General features: G+C 35.4%; 1 protein-coding gene across 5 annotated transcripts in view; it reads left to right on the top strand.

Annotated features, from left to right (window-relative positions):
• Positions 1 to 9,478: 9,478 nt before the first annotated feature.
• Positions 9,479 to 24,926, top strand: part of LOC114168915 (uncharacterized) — a 36,004-nt gene continuing 20,556 nt past the window's right edge. For 4 of the 5 annotated variants that reach the window (XR_014992951.1, XR_003600786.2, XR_003600789.2 and 1 more), the window contains exons 1-9: positions 9,479 to 9,693; positions 10,264 to 10,669; positions 10,779 to 10,956; positions 11,045 to 11,184; positions 12,708 to 13,383; positions 13,576 to 13,676; positions 13,980 to 14,124; positions 14,216 to 14,284; positions 14,413 to 14,458. Coding sequence is in view for 2 of the 5 variants with exons in the window: in XM_028053892.2 (XP_027909693.2) it covers positions 9,576 to 9,693; positions 10,264 to 10,669; positions 10,779 to 10,956; positions 11,045 to 11,184; positions 12,708 to 13,383; positions 13,576 to 13,676; positions 13,980 to 14,124; positions 14,216 to 14,284; positions 14,413 to 14,458 (1,879 nt within the window). In the remaining 3 variants the exon portion in view is untranslated. Of the gene's footprint in view, positions 9,694 to 9,851; positions 9,972 to 10,263; positions 10,670 to 10,778; positions 10,957 to 11,044; positions 11,185 to 12,707; positions 13,384 to 13,575; positions 13,677 to 13,979; positions 14,125 to 14,215; positions 14,285 to 14,412; positions 14,459 to 24,926 lie in introns of all 5 variants that reach the window. The other variant, XM_085669749.1, reaches the window with a different exon arrangement.

The following is a 24,926-nucleotide window of genomic DNA, read 5'->3' as shown; positions in this document are numbered from 1 at the left end:
ATAAAAACCAGAAACTCAAACTAAAAAGGAGTAAAATGTTTGGAAGATTAGTGTTCCTTTCCCAAGAGGTTATTCAAAAATATAATATTTTATCCAACAAACAAGAAATAAAAAGAGTGAGGCATTATCACAACTACTGAATCCAAGGTTTTAAGATCAAGCAAGATGGCTAACCGAAGAGCAACAATGAACCACACTAGGCTAAGCAAAGCTAAACAGAGTCGAAAAATTAGGTCATCTATCCACTCCATAAGCAATTCTGAATCTGACAATGAAACTAATAATCGTGATAGACTATTTTGGTTGAAAAATTGTAGCCGAGAAACTATCAGGTTGTGGGAACTAAGGAAGGAAATAGGGGTTACATTTGATGGGGAAGATGAAACCATTTTGAGGAAATTAGATAAATTAGAAGCCAGAGATAAAGAATTGAAGAAAGACAATGAGGCAAGGGTAACGATCAATAATAAATGAAAATTACAAGCATAAACATAAGGGGGTTAGGGAACACAATTAATTGGAAATACATTAAGGATCTAATAGTCAAGGAGGATACTAGAATGATCTGTATACAAGAAATAAAGTTGAAGTAATAAGAAGTGCTTAGATTATGGGAAGACAATAACATAGATCGGATACACAAGGAAGTTGAAGGTGGGGCTAGGGGTATTATGACTATGTGGCACATAAATATAGTTGTATATGAGAGACACATCATCAATAAAAGGTTTGCGGCTATTATAAGTCAAAATAAGGAAAAGAATGTTCCAATTATAATAGTAAATGTTTACTCATCGGGTCACTTAAAGGAAAAATTAGAATGTGGGATGAAATAGTCACAATTAGACATTACGAGGTCTGCAAGACATGGTGTATACTGAAGGACTCTAATGCAATTAGAAAAATGGAGGAAAGAAGAGGAGTAAACATTGATGGTGGCAGTAAAAGGGAGATTTAAGCATTTAACAATTTTATTGAAAAAATGGAGATGTTTTATATACCATGTGTCAGTCGAAAATATACGTGGTACATACCAAGTGGAAGTGCTAAAACTAGACTAGATAGAATTTTAGCTTCCAATGAATGGCTTGAATAGTGTCCAGGATGCAAACATCACATTCTATATAGACAGGTTTGGACTCATTGTGCCATTGTACTAAGAACATCACAGGTACACTGGGGCCAAAACCTTTTCAATCTTTAAAGGTCTGGAATAGTGAAAAAGGATTTAGTGAGTTGGTGAAAGAGAAGTGGAGTAATTACATTGGGGAGGGAATGTCATGGTGACTGTAAAAGAAAAATTTAAAAGGTTGAAACATGACATAAAGACTTGGAATAGAAAAAGATTTCAGTTTTAGAGAGACAAAAAAGAATGACATAATTAGGAAAATAGGAGAGCTGGACAGAAAGAATGATGACAGTAATTTAGACGAGGTAAGAAAAACTGAATGAATGGAGCTTCTTAGCCAACTTAAGTTGATAAATCTTAAACATGAATCGGTTATGCAACAAAATTCTAGAATCAAATGGTTAGAACAAGGGGATTCTAATTATAAGTATTTCTACTCAATGATCGAATGGAAAGGAAGGAAGAATGAGATTAAAGGAGTGGAAATCTAAGGGGTATGGAAAGAAGATCCAATAACTGTTAAAGAAGTTGTTAAAGAATTATATGAAAATAAATTGTCTACAATAAATAGATTACAACTTAAGTTGGACAATATTGTGTTACAGAGTTAATTATGGGAGATAATAACATTTTAACTAGATGTATTGAGGAATTAGAAATTAAGGGTGCAATGTGGCAATGTGGGAGTTCAAAGAGCCCGTGTCTTGATGGTTTTACTTTTAGCTTTATTAAGAAACACTAGGACATAATAAAGAAGGAAGTATTAAATGCAGTAAACTATTTCTAGATAAACGAAAATATGTCAAGCGGTTGTAATGCATTGTTCATCACTTTAATGCCTAAATCTCATAATCCTATAGGACTAAATGAATATAGACCTATATCTTTAATAGGATGCGTGTATAAGATAATCCAAAATCCCATCTAATAGAGTGAAAAAGGTGTTGCATAACATAATTGAGGCTTCATAATCTGCATTCATCACTGGAAGAGGACTACTTGAGGTCTTGGTGACTAATTAAGTAGTGCAAGAGATAAAATGAAAAAAAGAGAAGTGTGGTAATAGTAAATGTGGGTTTCGAAAAGGCTTATGATTCTATAAGTTAGGAGTTCCTCTACTACATGATGAGTAGATTAGGTTTCTGTAATAAGTGGATTATGTGGATGAAGGGTTGCGTTGAGTCATATACTATTTTAGTGTTGGTAAATGGAAGCCCAACTTAAGAACATAAACCCATAAGAGGGCTAAGACAAGGTGACCCCTTTGCACCATTCTTATTTCTTATGGTGGCAAAAGGTTTAGCCGGAATGGTTAGAAATACTATAAGGAAACATGTATACAAAGGATTGAAAGTAGGAAAAAAACAATGTTGGGGTTAATTTATTATAGTTTGTTGATGACGCACTCTTTGTGTATGAAGTGTAAGACCTGGAAAAATTAAATAAATATATATTGATTTAATAGAAAAGAGAGTAAATGGATCTCTTTATTAATTAATGCGGAGAATTATGACAAGGAGTAATGATAGCTCAAGTGGTTGAGCATGTGGAGTGGTGTTGAGAGGACTTGGGTTTAAGTCTTGTGTATGCCATTAGTGTGATGTTTTAATTATTTAATTGTTTTGGATGCATACTTGGTTGTGCGATACGAAATTATAAAGCTATGTGTGCATGAAATGCCAAAAAACATGTAATAGCTTGTTGGTTTGTGCACATGGTTGATAATTGTGTGGATGAGAGTTTGAACCTTGGCAAACGTGAAATGTTTCTTTTTAAGTTTGGACTATTTTGGCCACCTAGGAGATGCCAAAAAAACCCTAGCCGTCTTAGAGAGAAGCCAGAGGGGCAGAGAAACCATCATGATAAATGCACTTGAATGGCCATTACTTATTTTATTAATTTTCGTTTTTTATTTTAATAGGTTTTATTAGGCTAAAAAAATGAACATAAGATGGTGGTTTTAGTGAGTTAACCGAGGGATTGTATTGTGGCTTGAGAGGACTAAGTTTAGAGCACCAAAAGGGAGAATTCTGAAAGGGCTAGGAGGGGTATTGAAGCTAGGCCAATTTTTTGTGCATGAAGAACTATAGAAAATCTTTTGGAACAAGAATTCCAAGTAAAGGGAGCTGTTTTATGTGTTTAATTTCTTAATTGCATGTTTTTGTGGTTTGTTGAATGCATGGAAACCCTTTTCCCTTTGTTTTCACGTTGAACATCATGTTTCTAGGTTTCTGCCAAGAAACCGCCTAGCAATGTTTATGGTCCGCCAAGCAACTCATACAACGTAGGCTAAATTTCTGTGTTTTGCCAGAAATCGCCTGGTGGCACACAAGGCCTGCCAGGCGACGCAAGGCCTATTAATATGTTTTTGCATTTTGGCTGGATTATGTGATTCTATGGACTCTCCATACATTTCCTAATTCCTGTTTAATTGAATGAAGGTATAAATTATTGATATTTTCCCCTGTTTGATGTTACTTGGATGATTTTATGATTGCACAATCATGAGGGTTCAATTAGGGTTTGAGAATGAATTGGAAATTTGACTGGATGCGCAAAGTTATAATGATCTTAGGTTTCTATGGGATCATTGAATATGTAAGAATTTTGGAAACATGATTGTAATGCATTCCTCGTGAAATTGGATGATTGGATTGAATTTGGGAAATTTGGGGCTTCTCGTAGGTGCTGAGATCAGAGTTTTGCCCAAGAACTCTGATGCACCGCTTGGCGGCAATTATGCACCACCAGGCGACACCCAGAAAACACAGTAAAAAAAGACGGTTGTTGTTTTCTGGTGTAGGTGGGGTGCTTAGGCGAAGGATTATATGTGGATGCATGTATTAAGGATATAAAATGGATAGTATACTATTAATGTGAGCTTATGTAGGATGGTATGATCATGTAGTGAGATTAAAGCTTGATTTAGGATGGTGCATATGAATAAATAGTGATTGTTGCATAATTATGTTTAAAGTAAGACAAAGTTGGCATGAGTTACAGGTGGGTTATGTTGTAGGCTCTTCATGAACATGAACATTTCCTTGTTTTATTCACATGTGTAATATAGCTTATTTGGTGAGTGCATTTATATTTGAAGAATGTTAAAAGTGATTTTGGTGGGAGGTATTGTAATAATGAAAATAGTGCATATAAGGTTTCACTAAATTAAGACTAATGTGTTGTGTTGATGTTTAAACTTGGTTTGGTATGAAAGATTGGGTTAAAGGTAATAATCCTTGTGTTGTTAAGATACTCTTAAGACCTTGTATGAGTTGAATCGCATAATTTGATTCTTGGTTTGTGTTACTAATAAGGCATGATTAATATGGTATTATTTAAGTATTGTATGCCCTAATGGGTGAATATATGTGAATGTATGAATATGATTAATGTGTAGGAGGTGTAACCTTGTATTTGGGTCATATTGAGATGATTGAATATGTATCTTGATGTACTATAATGGTGTGCTTGGGGTGTTAGATTCATTAGAACTTATTTAAAGTTGGAAAACTAGTGTTTTCTCGCCACTGGTATGGCACCTAGCGACACGGGGAAGACTGTCAGACGATAGGAGTAAACTAAGAAGCCCTAGAAGAGGGTGATGCCGGACGGAAGGTTTGAGTCGTCAGGCGATAGGCAAGTCAAAGAGCTAGCGCCTAGCGACATTGTTTGATTCGCTAGGCAGTCTGTAGTGTTTGTCGTCAAGCGATGTTTTCCGCTCCACTAGGCGATAGTGCATTGGCATGGTGCGTTCGTGGGTGTTTTGCATGGCTTTTTGCAAGAGTCTTGGTCTAGGATATGCTTGGATGAATTACAAGCGGGAGGTTCGTAATGGAGTTTGAACACGTGATGTCAAAAATCTTGTTTGAGAATACTAGCGGGAGTTTCGTATGGGCTAGCTCCACTTGATTATTACGAGATGGTTCCATACGTGTTGGACTACGAGCGGGAGGTTCATGGAGTTAGACCACGAGCCAGAGGTTCGTAGAAGCATATGAAATCCCCATGACCATGGTTGAGTATGTGCTGATCTCATATAGGTCAAGTTGATGATTTTAAGTGTTTTGCATGCTTAGAGATGACGACCTTGGGCCAGGATATGCTTGACATTATCATGAGTGGGTAGGTTCGTGGTTGGTGATAGAACGCGTGATTAATATGGACGAGGAGGTTCGTATTGGATGTACTCTTGTGTGGGGATATAAACTGGTAGATTCGTATGTTTCGTGCTCACACTTGAGGCTGTTATGAGCAGGGAGGTGCATGGTAGATATTCACGCGTGTTGACTATGAGCGAGGAGGTTCGTAGAGTTGGACTATGAGTGGGGAGGTTCGTAGAGTTGGACTACGAGCGGGGAGGTTCATAGAGTTGGACCACGAGTGGGTAGGTTTGTGGAAGCATGTGATATCCTTAAGGCCATGGTCAAGTTGTGTGAAATCTAGATGGATAAGGTAGGAGACCGTGTGTCCTAATGCATGGTGAGAAATGTTTTAAGAGAAAGTATTTAGTTAAGAGTGAGGACTAGCTGTGGCGATTGATTTAAAGAAAAATATTTCTTTATCATGTATTTGTTTTAATTATGGTTTTAGACTTTAGAACTTGTAATAGTTAAGTTGAGTTATGGATTTTTGAGTTAAGCGTGTTTAATAAAGTTATGAATTTCCTGCGCTTTTGGAGACTTTCTCATTAGTTGAACTTATATTAAATTATAAATTATTTAATTAAGTAATATCCGCTTGGAATGTTACATGAAGCTAACCTCCAAAATATTCTGACTATAAAGAGTATACTTAGATGCTTTGAAATGGGTTCAGGCTTTAAGGTAAACTTTCATAAAAGTAAGATCAGAGTCTTAGGTGTAGATAGAAATGTTATACAAAGGTACTTCAAGGTCTTAAATTGCAATATTATTGAAGTGCCATTTAAGTATCTAGGCTTGCCTGTGGAGGTGAATCCTATAAATCAATCCTTTTGACATTCTATTGTTAGTAAAATTAATTAAAAACAATAGTTATTAAGATGGAAAGGAAAGTTCTTATCATTTGCAAGACAAATTTGTCTCATAAAATCTATCCTTACCACCTTACATCTATACTATTTCTCCTTCTATAAAGCACCGGTTTGTGTATGCAAAACAATCATAAAAATGCAAAGAAATTTTCTCTGGGAATAGGATTTAAAGGGCACAAGGACAGCCTGGGTAAAAGGGGATAAGTTACACAAGCCTAAAGAAGAGGGAGGGATAGGAATAACAGATATTAGGTTGTTCAACAAAGCCCTATTAGCTAAGTGGGAATGGAGATTAAGTGTGGATGAACAAGGATTATGAAAAGATATATTAGAATCAAAATATGGATTTTGGAGAAATTTAAATGGAAATTTCAAAAAACAATATGTGTCTTTGTGGTGGAAATATTTAAGTGAAGTAAGTGGTGAAGGTCAAGAAGGAAGATGGTTTGATAAAAATATTAAGTGGAAAGTTAGATCGGGGACTAAGATCAAGTTTTGGGAGGACACATGTTTAGGAGATACCCTATCAAATGTTATATTCCCTAGGCTATATGCTAATTCTAATAATAGGGAACAAACACTAATTGAGTTAGGGAGTTGGATTAGCAACATTTGGGTCTAGAATCTGTATGGGAGGAAAGAATTGTTTGAATGAGAAAAATCTCAACTAATAGAATTCATGCATATATTATTATCACATAACTCTTACATAGAGAAGGTGAGGATACATGGGTTTAGAAAGATGTGGAGGGGGAGAAGTAGTATACGATAAAATCAACCTATACAAAATTGCATAACACATTTAATGGGGAATATTATGATATGTTCAAGTTATTTTGGAGTATAAGGGTCCTCCCATTGCACATTATTTTGCATGGAGGGTAATTTTAAATAGGGTGACAACAAAGGAAAACCTTAGGAGGAAAGAAACAACATTACAAGACACTTTTTGCGCATTGTGTGGGTTAGTGGAGGAAACTATAATCCATTTATTTTTTACCTATAACATTGCCAATAAGGTATGGAATATGGACAATAGATTGGCAGGTATAAGCATTAGATACCATAATCAACTGTATGTTCATTTCCAAAATTTTAAAATTTTTGCATGTTGCATTTTAACAACAAGGGGAACAATCTATGGAAGGGATTACAAATTTTTGTCATATGGAACATTTGGAGTCATAGGAGTAGAGTTATTTTTAGACAAGGAAAAGTTGATGCAGAGAAAATTTTTACCATAGCACAATTGAGAGTGTGGACATGGATGAAAACAAAACTCCTACTATAAGTTTCTCATACGTAGAATGGCTATTATGATTAGACTTGTCTCATGGGCAACATAGAATGGTATACCATAAACATATAGGCATCTTAACAAGGGAGAGATATACTAACTTATAATAGGAAGAGAGGGAAATGTATATAATATACAAAAATATGTGTGTGCTTGTATCAACTTTTTTGTGTAGATGTCTTGAAGTTATCACTAAGGAAATTAGTTTTATACCCACTGCGAAGGTGTACAAATTTGTTCTAAAAGCTAGTACTGAAAAGGGAGTTAAATTGCTTTGAGAAACTTGGGCTTAATTAATTGGATCATACCCATTTTGGTTCGAAAATTTCAAAATGGTACCCACTTTGAACTTTGTCTCAATTTAGTACCAAATTTTGATTATTGCATCAATGTAGTACCCTCCGTTAAGTCTTCACAAACACCGTTAACTACCTTGCCACGTGTTAGGCTCTGGATTTTTTAATTTTTTTTTAATTTTTAATTTTTTTTTATTTAAAAAAAATAAAAATTGCCACGTGTCAAATCTTTGATGTGACATGTGTCATTGTCAGTGACACGTGGCAAGGTATCGCCACATGGCAAGGTACTTGCCAAGTGTCATTGTCTTCATTTCAACTTAGTCCCCATATATATCTATTTGTTTCAATTTAGTACCCAATTTATTTGTTTGAATTTTATTCAAATATTTTTTTTAAATGGAGAAATATTGTATCTCTTTTAAGACAAAATTTATTATTTATATAAATGTTATATTGATATTTGTTACTAAAAATGAGTTATAAAATTAAGTATTGAAATTTAAATTAAAGTTAATGGTAAAAGTCATGAATAATATATTTATAAGTCATTTTTAATAACAAATATAAATATAGCATTTATATAAATAATAAATTTGGTCTTAAGGGAGACACAATATTTCTCTATTTTGTAAAAATATATTCAGACAAAATTGAAACAAATAAATTGGGTACTAAATTGAAACCAATAAACATATATGGGTACTAAATTGAAACAAATAGACACATGTAGTGACTAAGTTGAAATGAAGACAATGACACTTGTCAGGTACCTTGGCACGTGGCAATATTTTGCCACGTGTCACATCAAGGATTTGACACATGGCAATTTTTAAAAAAAATAAAAATTAAAAAAAGATTAAAAAAAAATAAAAAAATCCAGAGGCTGACACATGACAAAGTAGTTAACGCTGTTTGTGAAGACTTAACGGATGGTACTACATTGATACAACAATCAAAATTGGGTACTAAATTGAGACAAAGTTCAAAGTGGGTACCATTTTGAAATTTTCAAACAAAAAAATGGGTATAATCTAAGTAATTAAGCCAGAAACTTATGTGAGGAATAAAACAATACTTTAATAGGTGTTAGATAAATGTTGATAAAAACATATTTTTATTTGTCGATAAAAAAAGTTATTTTTATCTTTTGAAAACGAATATTAAAAAAATAAACAACCATTGTTTTTTATTTTAGATTTATGCTAAAAAAATTCTTTCTAGTCTAACAAATATCACAATAATTTTTGACGACTAACAAATATTCTATTCTTTTTGAAAGAACATTTCTTACCCTCGTAATATTCATAATGAGAAGGAGTGATGATAGATTTTTATAGAATGTAGAAAACAACAATGAGAAAGGCATTCGATATCATTATACTTTAGTTAAATTCTAAACTTCTGATTTAAATTAAAAATTAATAAGAAAGTTTTTTTATGGCAAATAATAATAGATTGGTTGCTTTTTGTATACGTATACCCTAAAATTTCTTTCTACACTAACAACTATTACAATTTTTTTTTTCAAAGGACATTTCTTCAATCTTATAATACTTTCGGAATGAAAATGAGTGATATAGATTTTTGTAGAGGGTAGAAAACAACAATGAGAAAGCCCTTGAATTTCATTATACTTTAGTTAAATTCCAAATTTTTAATTTAAATTAAAATTAATAAAAAAGCCATAATTTCTTATGGCAAGCTTGTTAGTATAAGCTGATATAGAAATAGGCAACAAACTGAAACCGAACAAAGATAGCGAGGTTGTCGCTGTGAAATTACCATGCCATATTTGAAAGTGGCAAGGTGTTCGCTTTTAGTTACAGAGGGAACAAGATGGGTCCTCTAACGCCCACACCCACCATGGACATCATCAATGATCTCATTGAAGAGGCCAAGCTCCGTCTTCTCTGGTGGGCTCTTTGTATATTCGCCATTTCCTATTTCTTCACTCGTAAGTTATTCCTATTTCCATCATGTTCTTTTATTTGCATTAACAATGATTCCTCGATGTTGCATTTGCTGCTTTTCTATCTGGGTTTTGCTTCAAGACCCCAAATTTTGAGTCTTCCGTTGAAACTTGCCATTTTCCCATGTGGGTTTTGCCTTCAGATTGCAAATGTAGAGACGGTGATTCAGACTTGTCATTTTTCTAGGAACAAAACTTAGATGCATGCATACCATTACGTGCTTTTGGTGTGATAGTCCAATCAGAATTTGAGTTTGAACTTGGTAAGTTATGCTGATCTTCAATGGACAGTTTTTATTATGCAGATTATTTAAGCAAAACTTCTATTCTGATAACAGAACAACACTAAAAATACTTAAGGAATTGCATATAAGTTTTGTCATTTTTCCAGTGAAGTTTTACCTCAAAACTGCAGACTTAGAGTCTTTGATTGATACCTGTCATTTTCTTTTCCGGTACTTGTTTTATCTATGTTTGTTATTTCATTATCGGGGTTATGCTCTTAAGACTGCCAGTTTTTATTTATTTGTTGTTGTTATTGTTTGTTCACCACAGATACAAGTAAATCTATGTGGATGAATCTTCCCATGTCCATTCTGTTTGTTGCTGCTCTGCGCATTCTTTTGAACAAGGTGGAATTCCGTTGGAAGGTTCAGCCACCAAGATTACAAACTTATTTATCTCATTTGGAGAAAAATCAGCTGCCTCTGAATGATGAACGACTCTCTTCTTCACCTCCCCCTCCCCCTCCCAAATGGAAGAAGATTGACTCTCCTGTTGTGGAGGCTGCTTTGAATGATTTCATTGATCAGATTTTGAAGGATTTCGTGATAAATATGTGGTATTCAGACCTTACTCCAGATATGGAGTTTCCTGAGCTGATACGAGACTTAATCATGGACGCTATTTCTGAAGTGTCTGTGAGGGTTAAAGAGATAAACCTTGTTGACTTGCTCACGAGGTACATCATTTACCCCTCTTTTATTATTTGCTCCCAGAAGAAAGGAATTTGCCAAGTTCTTGAAATAAACAAAATCACTGGTTGTGTTATTTGTCATTTATAATTGTAGGGACATAGTTGATTTAATAGGGGATCATATAGACCTTTTCAGAAGAAATCAAGATGCTATAGGTGTTGATGTCATGTTAACCTTATCTTCTGAGGAGAGGGATGAAAGATTGAAGTTTCATCTATTGAATTCTAAGGAGCTTCATCCAGCTTTAATATCTCCAGAGAGTGAGTACAAGGTGTGAGTGGAGTGTCTAGATGTTGTCTAATTTTTGTTTTCGTAAATTACATCTCATACGTCATCTCACGAGATTTCTCTTTCTTTAGGTTCTCCAGAGGCTAATGAGTGGAATATTAGCTACTGTACTGAGAAAACGAGAAGCTCAATGTCCTGTCATTCGCTGTATAGCTCGGGAAATTTTAACTTGTTTGATCTTGCAACCTATCATGAACTTGGCAAGCCCTGCGTAAGTTGAATTCTGTCTTAAATTTCACTTCCTTTAAGTCTTTCTTGTCAGGGAGGTGGACCTTAACAATTCATAACCTGTTGAAGGGTTTCCTTTGCCAATATTTAATCTGAAATTCTTAAAGTTTGTCTGTTTTTAGGGGTGAGGTTCCTGATCAGACTTTATATATATGGGACATAAAAAACCTTCATAGTTCCTACCACCATGGTTTTGTTCTGGCTGTTGGTTGATAAGTTTCAAGGTTGAAATATGAAAGAGTAGATCGAAGTATGTATTATTGGTACGTCCTTGTAGTAGCTAGTCAACAGATTTGAAAATCTATGGCCAAGAGGAAATATTATGGACTCTAGGATATTAAGAGTTGGGTTGAAAAATGGTTCTTTAAGTATGCATAAGAAGAAGAATACAATGTGTTGTGCCCATGATCCCATTTACTAATTGTGAGTCCTTTTTGAAATAATAGATTTGGGTGTCCTATCAGTCATCTTACACTACTGTTGTATCAAAGAGAAATGTCTAAATTAATGTGAATAACTCAACAAATGTAGATATGTTGAGAAAAGGATTTACATGTATATAACTTAACAAGTGACCAGCACAGCAAGTATCCAATAGCATAATTAAAACTGATGTGATCTTAGATAACTTGAACTGAGAGAAAAGAGAGAATATGAACAATGAAAGAAACTGTATTGATTTCTGAACAGTTTGAAATATGTATATGATAGCTATTTATAAAAGTGAGGTTTCTGTTAATACTAACAGAAACTTACAGCTGTATGTATATATATAAAAGAAAGAAAACTATAGTATAAAGCATACACTGCTGTACAGAATACAAAAAACTGACTTAAAACAAGTGAACTATGATAAACTATCAACTACAGTATGCTAACATGTGAAGATCATATGTATGGAAAAATTATATGTTTAAGAGTACCATTGTGTACAACATAAATTTTAACTAATATTTACTATTTTGGAGGGCCCTCTTTGATGAATAAAATATGCCCCCCTTTCAAATGTGGTTTTGTTTGTTTGGGAGGCTGAGAGTCGATGAAAGCAAATGTTACCTATGTTAAACTCTCAAATTGGCTAGTTTAATATCTAATTAATAGCCTAAGTTATATTGTCTATTAATCCAAGAAGAAAGGTATTAGGTGTTATCTAGTGTAATCAATTGAAAACATTTTAATGCACAAATATTGTACAGTGCCTCTTTGTATTGTCTCTGATTTTTGTAAAGATAGATGAGGTTTCCCACATTACAGATTGTCTTAGTGGGTTTTGGTTTTGTCTCCTCACTTTTTTACTTCTTTTAATTGTATTAAGAATACTGCATATGATTGGTACAGGTTGTACTGCTAACTTGGCTCAGATTGCAACCTGTATAGTGATGCAATAGCACTATTTCTTTTGATTAAAGGAAAAACCTTTCACTGGTTATCTAAAACTGAAATTTCATTGACATTTAACTAATTTATTCCAATTTCCATTAAAAATGTATTTCTCTTAATGATCAGGTATATCAACGAGCTGATTGAATCCCTTCTACTTGTCCTTAATGATGATGGTATAAATTGGATGGCGGCCCTTGAACATTCAACCAATACAACTCATAATCATGGCCATTCTGATGCTGGGGGTGGACATGATAATCATACAGCCTCTGCTGATTGGGCACAAATGCTGGAGGCTGCAAGTCAGAGAAGAACCGAAGTTCTTATGCCTGAGAATCTGGAGAACATGTGGGCTAGAGGAAGGAATTATAGACGGAAACAGCATAAAAATACCAAAACCGGCTATCAGGACCCTTCACTGAAATGTCCTGCTATTGATGCAATTCAAGAAGGAATGGGTGCTATGCATTATGTGGGTTCAGATCCACACCTAAATGTTGTAGGCACAAATAGGTCAGAGTCTTCACCGGATCCTGACAAGGAACTCTGTTCTGAAGTAGACCATCATGTTGATGAGGTGAAGGATATCAGGGATATCCCTTCTAAAAAATTTAAAGATCTAAAGAGATCCAACAGTGCTTGTCTCCTGGGAAACCAACCTCTTCTTAAGGTATGCTCCCCAAGGTCAGAGGTGCACAACCCTGAATCTGAGAAACATGGTGAGGGATATCGGGGAAAGAGTGGTTCTGAAATGGTTGTGAGAAGAGACGGACATTCTGTTCCAAAGCTTCGGTGCCGGGTATGCACATTTGTCTGATATTGTTGCAACTTCTATACTATGATATTGTTGCACATTTGTCTGATAACGTGGAACCTATATAACGTTCGCTCTTACAAATCGGAAGGGATTCAGGCCGTGGTAGATGGGATATTTTTCTGTGGATGCTTTTATTTAATTGATTGTTGTTTGTTGTCTACTTGCACACTACAGGTTATGGGAGCATATTTTGAGAAACTAGGATCCACTTCTTTTGCTGTATATTCAATTGCAGTGACTGATGGTCTAGAGAAAACTTGGTTTGTTAGAAGAAGGTAGAGGTTTTACTTTCATTCATTTCTATAATAGTCGGAGTGCACAAGTTATGTCTGTTTGAATTTGGATAATGTCAGACAGGTTTATTTGGGTTTATATTGGTTGTAAATTTTGGGTTTTAACCATACAGTAATATATTAGGAACACTCAATGATTTTTTGTTAAACCATCTCTTTTCCCTATTTTGAAGTTTAAACCGATCTTTTATACTAGGGAATACATAAGATAGAGTTCCAAAATTGCTCTGTTCCTTGTTTATATTTTGCTTCAACATCACTGAACATTCTTTAGGTGATTTTCAGATACAGGAATTTTGAGCGATTGCATCGACATCTAAAAGATATTCCCAATTATTTGCTACATTTGCCTCCTAAAAGGATATTTTCCTCAAGCACAGAGGATGCATTTGTCTATCAGCGTTGCATTCAGTTTGATAAATATCTCCAGGTATTTTGAGTCACTTTCTACAATCCTCAATATTATCTGATGTGTTTTTTAACATCTATATCTTTACATCAAATATACTGTCTTACTTCAGGATCTCCTATCAATAGCTAATATTGCTGAACAACATGAGGTGTGGGACTTTTTAAGTGTTTCCTCAAAGGTTTGTATATGCTTGGTATTTCTTATCATAACATTAGATAAGGGACCATCATATCATTTTCTTATGGTCCATAACGATGTGGAAAATGACAATCTAAGCACCTTTTTCTTTCCTTTTTTCACTTGAAGAACTACTCCTTTGGGAAATCTTCTTCAATGATGAGGACCCTGGCAGGTATATATATCAATAAAACATTTAGGACTTTTCACATATTTGTTTAAGTGCTAGGTATATTATTTCATGCTACTGCTTTTTCCTAATATGCTAATATCTGTCTAGAATAGGTCTTCATAAACACTTCTAGGAGAGAAATAAAAAGGAAAAATGAAATAAGTTTCTCTATGGGCTAAAATTATCTTCAGTATGTTGGGAAATCTCACATCGGCTACCTCATTTGTTGGACTGGGCAACCTTGCTTAGTGTCAATTAGTTTTATGATGAGATCTGACACTACATAAGCTAATTTGTGGAAGTTACTTCGATTTAACTTTTCTGAGAGATCATTTTTAAGTATGCATAAGTTATTTTTAGTTTTTGGAAAAGTTTATTTCGTCTTTCCCTATATTCTTCTCCTTGAAATGTGTAACACCTTATCTACTATTTGTGGCCCAATAGAGAGAATTAATATCCTTTTCTTTTGTCTTTCAATAGGTAATATCGCATTTTGGTAGATACTAGAATAAAGTTTGTTAGGAATCTGTTTGAAGGTATGCATTTGTTATAAATCTATTGCATCCTTCTACTGTTATCAATAAAGAATCAGAATTGTTAATTTTACCTCTTTTAGCTGTAGAAGTAATGATAGATTAGCATGGTCTCCTCTCACATACACTCTACGACTTACCATAGTTGATAATGTGGGGGAGTATTAGAGTATACTTTTGGGTTTATTAAAACTCAAGATACACCTGGCCTCATTGTATCCTTTTTCTTTTCAGTAAATGTAACCTAATAATCTATAGTCACTTAGGCACAGTTAGATCACAATTAAACAAACTTTATAAAAAATAGAGTTGCATCTATAAACAATGTATTCTTTTATCTCAAAATCCCTAAACTCAGCCGTGATCATTTGTAGCTTGCTTCTTTTTATATCAAATTTCTAAACTCAATAATCGTCATTTGTAGCTTGTTTCTGGTCCTTAGATGCTTTGGAAATGGTTGGCAATTGTTTTGACTTCATTATTCTTTGAACAAATTATTTTTGCAATGGAAACAAAATATCCGGAAGTAGATCGTATATCAGAAGAAGATCCCGCTCAATCAACATCTGAATAACAAACAACTTTTGAATGGTTATTGGAACCATTTAGTAAACCTTTACTAGGAGATCCTTTAATGTATTTTAATATACAAATGACTACATTCCAATGATCTTAACAAGGGGAATTGAGGAATTGGCTCACCTCACTAACTGCAAGGGAAATTTCAGGATGAGTAACAGTAAGATAATTCAATTTTCCAACTAATCTTCTACACTGCTCAGGATTTGATAAAAGCTCCCCTTAGTTTTGTAGAAGTTGGTATTAGAATCCATGGGTGTGTCCACGTGTTTATTATTCATCAACTTAGTTTCCTCCAAAATATCCAATGCATACCTCCTTTAAGATATGACAATACCGAATTGTGCTATCTCAATACCTAAGAAATAACTGATTTTGCCAAGATCTTTGGTCTAAAAATGGTGACAAAGATTTTGTTTCATCTAGGAGATGCCACGGTGGTCATTGCATATAAGAACAATACCATCAACATATACTATCAAATAGACACACCCTAAATTTGAGTGACGATAAAAGACTGAATGATCTACCTCACGGGGAGTCATACCAAATTGTTGAACAACATTGCTAGATTTTCCAAACCAGATCCTAGGAAACTGTTATAGGCAATATAAAGATTTTTGAAGACAACATACCAATCCAAAAGACTCCCCTTGAGCAAAAAAACCTGGAGAGTGCTCCATATAAATTTCTTCCTGCAAATCTCCATTAAGAAAATCATTTTTGAGATTCAGTTGGTAAAGAGGCCATTGTTGAAGAGCAATCATGGCTATAAATAAGCGAACATAAGCCATCTTTGCCACTGGAGAAAAAGTATCACCATAATCCAAACCAAAAGTTTGTGTAACCTTTGGCCACAAGATGAGTTTTGAGACGATCAATAGTACCATCAGAACCAACTTTGATAGCAAAAACCCATCTGCAACTAACAACAGATTTCTCATACATTAATGGGACGAGCTCACAAGTTCTACTGTTCTGAAGAACACTCAGTTCATTAAGCATGGCCTGACACCAACCAGGATGGACTAATGGACTAAGGCATCACCTACAAATTTGGGAATTGGGAATTAACACAGAAGAAATGGACGAAATGAAGGTATAAAAAGGTGGAGATAATCTATGGTAACTCAAAGTAGTAAAATGAGGATCAAGATTACAAATAGAATGTATACCTTTATGAAGGGCAATTAGAAGGTAAAACGCAGTTGTTGGAGCCGGAGACAAAGGATTTGGCACTAGAAGTGAGTCATTTGGTGGTTGTGGGTACACTGTCTTCGAGTATAAAATTAAAGTGATGGTGGACGAGGAGAATCTGACGGTGGACTGGGCAGAAGAGGATGATCACAAACAACAGAAATATCAACTATAATAGATGGAGATACATCAAAAGAAGAATGACCCTTAAAGTAAAAACAAGATTCAATGAAGGTAACATCTGCGGAAATAAAATAGCGGTTAAGAGAATGAGAGAAACACTTACAGCCTTTTTGTGATTTAGTAAATCCTAATAAAACACATTTGTGTGATCTAGGAGATAACAATCAAGATGAGGACTGAAATTATGAACAAAACATGTAGATCCAAAAACTTTAAGAGGTAAGGAATGCACAGATTCATGAAGAAATAAAATAAAATGAAAATTTTTTTTATTTAAAATTGAAGATGTCATGCAATTAATAAGATAATATGCAGTAAGAATAACATCACCTAAAAAATGTTGAGGAACCTCACCATGAATTAAAAAGTGTGCGAGTTGTTTTAACAAGATGTCTATTATTGCGCCCAACCACCCCATTTTGTGGAGGGGTGCAAGCACATGAAGTGTAATGAAGAATGACATGAGAAGCCATAAAATGTTTAAAAGAATAAGAAAAGTATTCACAACCATTATCACTTCACAAAGTTCGAATACAAAGCCCAAACTAAGCTTTTATTTCATATAAAAAGATTGAAATATAAAAAACAACTCAGAACATTTTTTCATTAAAAACAACCAAGTGCATCTGGAATATACATAAATAAAAGTTACAAAATACTGAAAATCATCATCGTCATCATCATCTTCTCCATCACCCAGACTTTTAGTGCCTTTAACTGGAAAATCATCATCATCATCATCTTATAAATCTTCTTCTTGAATTTCTAAATATTGATCTTGAAGATTGTCTACTCCAAATTATTTTTTGCTTGAGACTTCAACTTTGTCTGTGTTAGATATTGTTTAGATATTATTTGATATTATTAAGATGTTGTTAGATATTGTTAATCACAATATCAAACAATATCTTCTATTTACTCTATTTATTTTTAGTTACTCTTTTTAATTGTACCTCTCTCTATTATAAATAGATTACCCTATGTGTGGTTTATACATAAGGGAGATTAATCTCAAATCCTATTCTCTTTTCTCTCAACATGGTATCTAGAGCTTAAGGTACTTTTTTGGCATTTTTTTTTCGTTGCCCCTGTCGCTGCAACCACCACCGCCGCCGCCGGAGTTGCTGTCGGAGCCACCATCAGAGCCGCCACCGCCGTTAGAGCCGTCGGAGCCGCCGCCACTGGAGCTGGAGTGTCAGTTCTGCCATGGCATCTTCCGCTGCCTCTTCTAGTTTTGAAATCTCTTCTAGTGTGTCTGACCCGTCCATCTATACTAACTATGTTAATGTAAACTTATCCATTGACAAGTTAACTGGCCCTAATTATGCCACATGCATCAGACATCCGATTATGGCTTAAGAGTCAGAGGTATCTTGATCATCTTGCCTCGAAAGCACCTTCTCTCACTCCTGTTGAAGACGACCGTTGGGAAACCATTGATGCTCAATTATGTGTGGTTCTCAAGGGTACTCTTGATCCTTCGTTAAAGCAACTTTTTCGTTCCTACGAAACGTGTGCTCAAATCTGGGAGCATGCCAAGTTATTATACACCAATGATACTCAACGTCTCTATGGTGTCTGTTCTAAATTTGCAGATCTTATTTCCTCTAAACATCAAGACTCTATGACTAATTATATGGGCAAATTTCATGCTCTTTTTCATGAGTTCAATGAGTTATTGCCTCCTTCCCCCGACCCTACCACGGGGATCGAGCAATGCTCAAAGTTCTTCATGCTCGGAGCATTACACGGGCTTGCTGATAAATATTCACATATTCATGATCAAATTTTGGGTTCCCCGATTGTCCCCACCTTGACTTCAACCTACTCTACTCTTTTGCATGTACCAGAACAACCCAACACTGATACACCTGCTTCTGTTGATGATTCTTCTGCGTTGGCATCTCACCGTGATGACCGGACTCGCCCTCGCAAACAGGGAAAAGGGCGTCCTAAGTGTGAACATTGTGTGTGGCTAGCTCGGTCACAAGATTGACAAGTGTTATGCATTACATGAGTTTGAACATTGTGGCAAGACAGGTCACAAGATTGACAAGTGTTATGCATTGTATGGTCATCCTCCTCGCTCTGCTGCAGCTGTTCAGACCAACCTTTCACCAGTTTCGTCTACTAGGGATCCTCCTTCTCCTGTTTCATCCGATACACCTGCTATGTTCAACAAATTTCTCAAATGGTATAAGGATCAACAGTCTTCTAGTTCCACTACATCTGTTGCTCACACAGGTACATCTTTTGTTGGTCTGACTCGATCTTCTTCTCCTGGTCCTTGGGTTTTTGATTCAGGAGCCACTGATCTTATTACTGGTAACAAATCTTTGTTCTTTTCTTTATCCTCTACTAACCCTTTACCTTCTGTTACATTGACTGATGGTTCTAGAATCTCATCTCATGGTGTTGGCACTGTTAAACTTTTCCCTTCTCTAACCATTGATAATGTTCTTTATGTCCCTGGGTCTCCTTTTAACATGTTGTCCATCAGTCGTGTAACTCATTCCCTTGATTGTGTTGTTTCTTTTACCAACAATTCCGTGTGTTTACAGGACCGGAGTTCGAAACAGGTGATTGGCACAGAGTCTCATGGTCTTTATCATATTCGTCCCTCTACACATGTTGGTGCAGTTATGGAGTCTCCCTCTCTTCTTCATGCTCAGTTAGGTCATCCAAGCCTTGCCAAGTTACAACATCTTGTCCCTGCTTTGTCCAAGTTATCTCGTTTGGTGTGAGTCGTGTCAATTAGGCAAGCATAGTCGTACTTCCTTTCCTCGTCGTGTCACATGTGATGCTTTGTCCTCTTTTGCCTTGGTTCACTCTGACATTTGGGGTCCTAGCCACATTAAGTCTACTTTAGGTTTTCAATACTTTGTTACTTTCATTGATGATTATTCCAGATGTACTTGGTTATTTTTTATGAAACATCGTTCGGAATTATTTCATATCTTTCAATTTTTTTTAATGAAATTAAATCTCAATTCGTTGTTTCTATTAGAGTTTTGCGCAGTGATAAATGCCGTGAATATCTTTCTTGTTCTTTTAAACAATTTATGGCTTCTCATGGTATTCTACATCAAACTTCTTGTGCTTATACCCCTCAACAAAATGGTGTAGCTGAACATAAAAATAGACATCTTATTGAAACAACTCGCACTCTTTTAATTCATGGAAATTCCTCTCCCCATTATATTGCTTTGAGTTATCATCGATTGTCATTACTTTTTTATACATCTCTTTCCTCTCTTTCTTCTGTGTCCATTCCCAAAAATTGTCCGTGACGCTTTAGCCCATCTTGGTTGGCGTCAGGCCATGACAGATGAACTAAGTGCTCTTCATAACTGTGGAACTTGGGAACTGGTCCCGTTACTGTCTGGGAAATCTATTGTTGGTTGCAGGTGGGTGTTTGCTATCAAAGTTGGACCTGATGGTACTATTGATCGTCTCAAAGCTCGTCTTGTGGCCAAAGGTTATACTCAAGTTTTTGGGTTGAATTATGGAGATACCTTTTCCCCCGTGGCAAAGATGGCTTCTGTTCGTTTATTTATTACCATGGTTGTTCTTCAACAATGGCCTCTTTATCAACTGGATGTTAAAAATGCTTTCCTCAATGGTGATTTGCAAGAAGAAATCTATATGAAGCAACTTCCTGGGTTTGTTGCTCAGGGGGAGTCTTCTGGGATAGTATGTCGTCTTCGCAAATCCCTATATGGCTTAAAATAATCTCCTAGGGCCTGGTTTGGAAAGTTTAGCAATGTTGTTCAGCAATTTGGTATGACTCGGTGTGAAGCAGATCATTCAGTCTTTTATCAACACTCGAGTGCTGGATGTGTTTACTTGATAGTATATGTTGATGACATCGTTCGTACAGGGAGTAACAACCATGACATCTCTAAGTTGAAACAGCATCTCTGTCACCATTTTCAGACCAAAGATCTTGGCAAACTCAGATATTTCTTGGGTATTGAGGTCGCACAGTCCAGTGATGGTATTGTTATATCTTAGAGAAAATATGCCATGGATATTCTGGAGGAAACTGGGTTGGTGAGTTCAAAGTCTGTTGATACACCTATGAATCCCAATACTAAACTTCTACCAAATCAGGGGGAGCCTATATCTGATCTTGAGCAGTATAGAAGATTGGTTGGGAAATTGAATTATCTTACCGTTACTCGTCATGACATTTCCTTTGTAGTCAGTATGGTAAGCCAATTTCTTAATTCCCCATGTGAAGATCATTGGAATGCAGTCATTTGTATCTTGAAGTATATTAAAAGATTCCCTGGAAAAGAATTGTTATATGGTTCTAATAACCATACAAGAGTTGTTTGCTATTCAGATGCTGATTGAGCAGGATCTCCTTCTGATAAAAGATCTACATTTGGGTATTGTGTCTCCATTGGTGATAACTTGATCTCGTGGAAAAGTAAGAAACAGAGTGTTGTAGCAAGATCCAGTGTAGAAGCAAAATATAGAGTTGTGGCCTAGAATTTGGAACTTGTTTGGCTCAAGCAATTGTTTAGAGAGTTACAATTTGGAAATGTTACTCAAATGACACTTGTGTGTGACAATCAGGCTGTTCTTCATATTAGCTTTAGTCTTGTCTTTCATGAGAGGACCAAACACATTGAGATTGATTCTCATTTCATTCAAGAAAAGATCATGTCTGGAGACATTAAGACTGAATTTGTTAACTCAAGTGATCAGTTAGCAGATATTGTTACTAAGTCTTTACGGGGCCTAGAATTGATTATATTTGCAACAAGCTTGGCACATACAATTTTTATGTTCCAGCTTGAGGGGGAGTGTTAGATATTGTTTGATATTATTAAGATATTGTTAATCACAATATCAAACAATATCTTCTATTTATTTTCAGTTACCCTTTTTAATTGTACCTCTCTCTATTATAAATAGATTACCCTATGTGTGGTTTATACACAAGGGAGATTAATCTCAAATCCTATTCTCTTTTTTCTCAACAGTTTGGAAAAACTTGCACAAAAGTTTGTTTTCATTCTAAGGAAAGCTTTTCTCTCTAATTTTAATAGACATTATCTCACATCCATAGCGATCAAATATGTTTCTAAGTGCAAAGCATAATTCTTTTCAAGCATTTGCCCCACACTTAAAAGACTTTGACTTAAATCAAGCATAAATAAAACATCTGAAATGTATGTAGTGCCTGAAGGAGTTTGAACAACAACCACTCCTTTTCCTTTATCATCAACACTTTCTCCATTGCCAATAGTGACTTTAGAGAAGTAGGCCTGATCAAGTTCCATGAGAAAACTTACATCATGAGTCATATCATTGGTACACCCGCTGTCTAAGACCCAAACTTCTCTCATGCTACTTGTAAAATAATAAGAAGAAACAAACAAGTGCCCTTCAATCTGTTCTTGATGCTCAACAACTTGAGCTTGTTTTCCTTGTTTGTTTTCCTTGTTTTTGCAAACTTTTTCCACATGTCCAAGCAAGTTGCAAGCCCTATATTTGACTCTAGGTCTAAACCCACTATAATTTTTTGTATGGTTCATCTTTTTATAGTGAGAGCAAGGTGGAAACTTTTCTTTCCAACCTTTATGTATTATCATTACCCTAAGTATAGGGTGTAGAGTGTTGGAAACATCCTACAGCCGTACCTAGTTCAGCACCTAGGTGTCTAGTGTAGTCCCTTAGTCTTCTATCTATCCTTGTATCACTTTTTCATTATAAATAGAAGAAAGTGAGAGGGTCCTTCAAGCCCTCTAATCATATATTTTTTTCATGTTTTACTCTTAAGATGGTATTAGAGTGGGTCGATCCCACTCTGCCTGTATCCGTCATCTCTGGCACAATTTTTGTTGCCGTTTACCGTCCACCACCAGTAACCGTCACCGAACACCTTGGTTTTTGCCAACGACCCCTGGATATGGAGTTCCTCTCCAAGCCACCACCAACCCTGTCGGTGTGGAGTCTACTTGTCATCCATGCGCTCAACTTTTGTCTGCCGTTGCTGGGCGCGTGACGTCCATGCGCCACCTTTCGCTCACCGGAACTTCGTTGCACCACTGTCGTCAGTCTCGCCGGACCTTGCCGTCTTCGTTTTGACCTTCAAAGTTTCGTTCCAACATGGTTCGGGGAGACAGATTGGAGAAGGATATGAAGCTAGAGGATTATGCCATTTTGGATCTCGTCCACAAGTGTCCTGCGTCTAAAATGTTTCATGATCGACTTGGCCATTTTCATTTATCCAAATTAAAAAAAAAATGTTTGCTGAACTTAGTAGTCTTCAAACCTTAGAGTGTGAGTCATGTTAACTAGGCAAACATGTTAGATCAAACTTTCCTAAAAGGTCTCAATCAAAGTGTAATTCTTGTTTCTCTATCATCCATTCTGATATCCGGGGACCTAGTCGCATATCATCTTATGGTTTTAGGTATTTTGTTACATTCATTGATGAATATTCGAGATGTACTTGAGTTTATCTTACGAAAGATCGTTCTGAATTGTTATCCATCTTTACATATTTTTTGAATGAAATCAAGAATCAATTTGGTGAAGTAATCAAAACCTTAAGAAGTAACAATGCCAAAGAGTACTTCTCGTCTGTTTCTTCTGTCGTTTTGAGTTCACATGGTATATTGCATGAGTTCACTTATCGTCGTACACTACAACAAAATGGTATAGCAAAAAGAAAAAATAGACACCTAGGTGCAGAACTAGGTAAGGATGTAGGATGTTTCCAACAATCGACACCCTATACTTAGGGTTAATGATAATACATAGATGTAATTATTCTAACACTCCTATTTTGTTGTTATCTTCTTTTTTTCCACTTCCTTTCTTCCCACCAAAAGGTTTTTTTCATAGTTGCTTCTACCTAGAGGTTTGCTTTTGTTGTTAGCCACAAAAGCACCGTCATCATTTTCTTCCATTCTCAGTGCTCTTCTTTGCTCAATGGCTTGCATAGCATTGACAAGTTCAACAAGTGAAATATGGGTAAAATCTTTATTTTCTTCAAGTGAGGAGATTTTTTACTCAACCCTCTCTAGAAGACAGACCAAAATGTTCTCCACAACTTTTTGATCTTTAAGCTCTTCACATAGCAATTTGATTTGATTAACCACTTTGGAAAATCTGTTAGAAAACTCCTTCACTATTTCAGATTCCTTCATTTTGTTTACTTCAAATTCTCATCTCAAATTCATCCTCCTTGTTCTTTCACTGAGTCGCAACTCCTCCTTGAGCTTGTCCTAGACCTCTTTCGCTATCTCAAGATTCAATATCTTGATAAAAACATCATCATGTACTACTGCATGTATAATAGTAAGTGCTTTGGCTTCCTTTGCCACTTCTTCACCATGGAATCTTATTTGAACCAGTGTTGGGTTGTCTGGTAAAGGAGCTGGATTACTTCCATTTTCCACCACTTCCCAGAGTTTGAGCTCTCAAAATAGTTCTCACTTTTTCAGCCCACAAATCATAACTTTCTCTTACAAAAATAGGAGGTGGAGGTAAAGAATTGCTTCTTGATGCTGTCCTTTCATGTGGGTATTTTTTTCTGGTTTGTGTATGACTTTCTCACATGTTTTCACTCCCTCACAGGCCCTCAAAAATTAATGAGCTCAGAAAAAACATAAAGGATGTAAAACCAAAGAAAAAAAATAGAGAAAAGAGTTTTTCTTGTGAAAATATACTATGGAAGTAGGGAAAAATCTTCTTCACTATTCTGAGTGCAGTAGCTTATGTGTTACAAAAAGTGTTGTAAGTAGGACAATAAATGTATTACTACAAGTTGGTAGAATATTAAATGTATTATTAAAAGCTAATAGAAGTTGTAAGAAGATTCTACAGATCTCTTTATTTTAGTGTTAGAGTTCTCTATATATAGAGACTAATGTATTGTTTTGAATGAATCAATTGAATTACAATCTTCTTTCTTTTATATTAATTTTTTCTAGTTTGTATCAGCGCTCTCGATCTTG

The sequence above is a fragment of the Vigna unguiculata genome, chromosome 2 (genome assembly GCF_037176805.1).
Source record: "Vigna unguiculata cultivar grain cowpea cultivar isolate G323 ecotype 2 chromosome 2, ASM3717680v1, whole genome shotgun sequence".
Classification (NCBI taxonomy): Eukaryota; Viridiplantae; Streptophyta; class Magnoliopsida; order Fabales; family Fabaceae; genus Vigna; species Vigna unguiculata.
The sequence above is the reverse complement of the archived record's forward strand: the minus strand, read 5'-3'. Positions and strand labels throughout refer to the sequence as shown.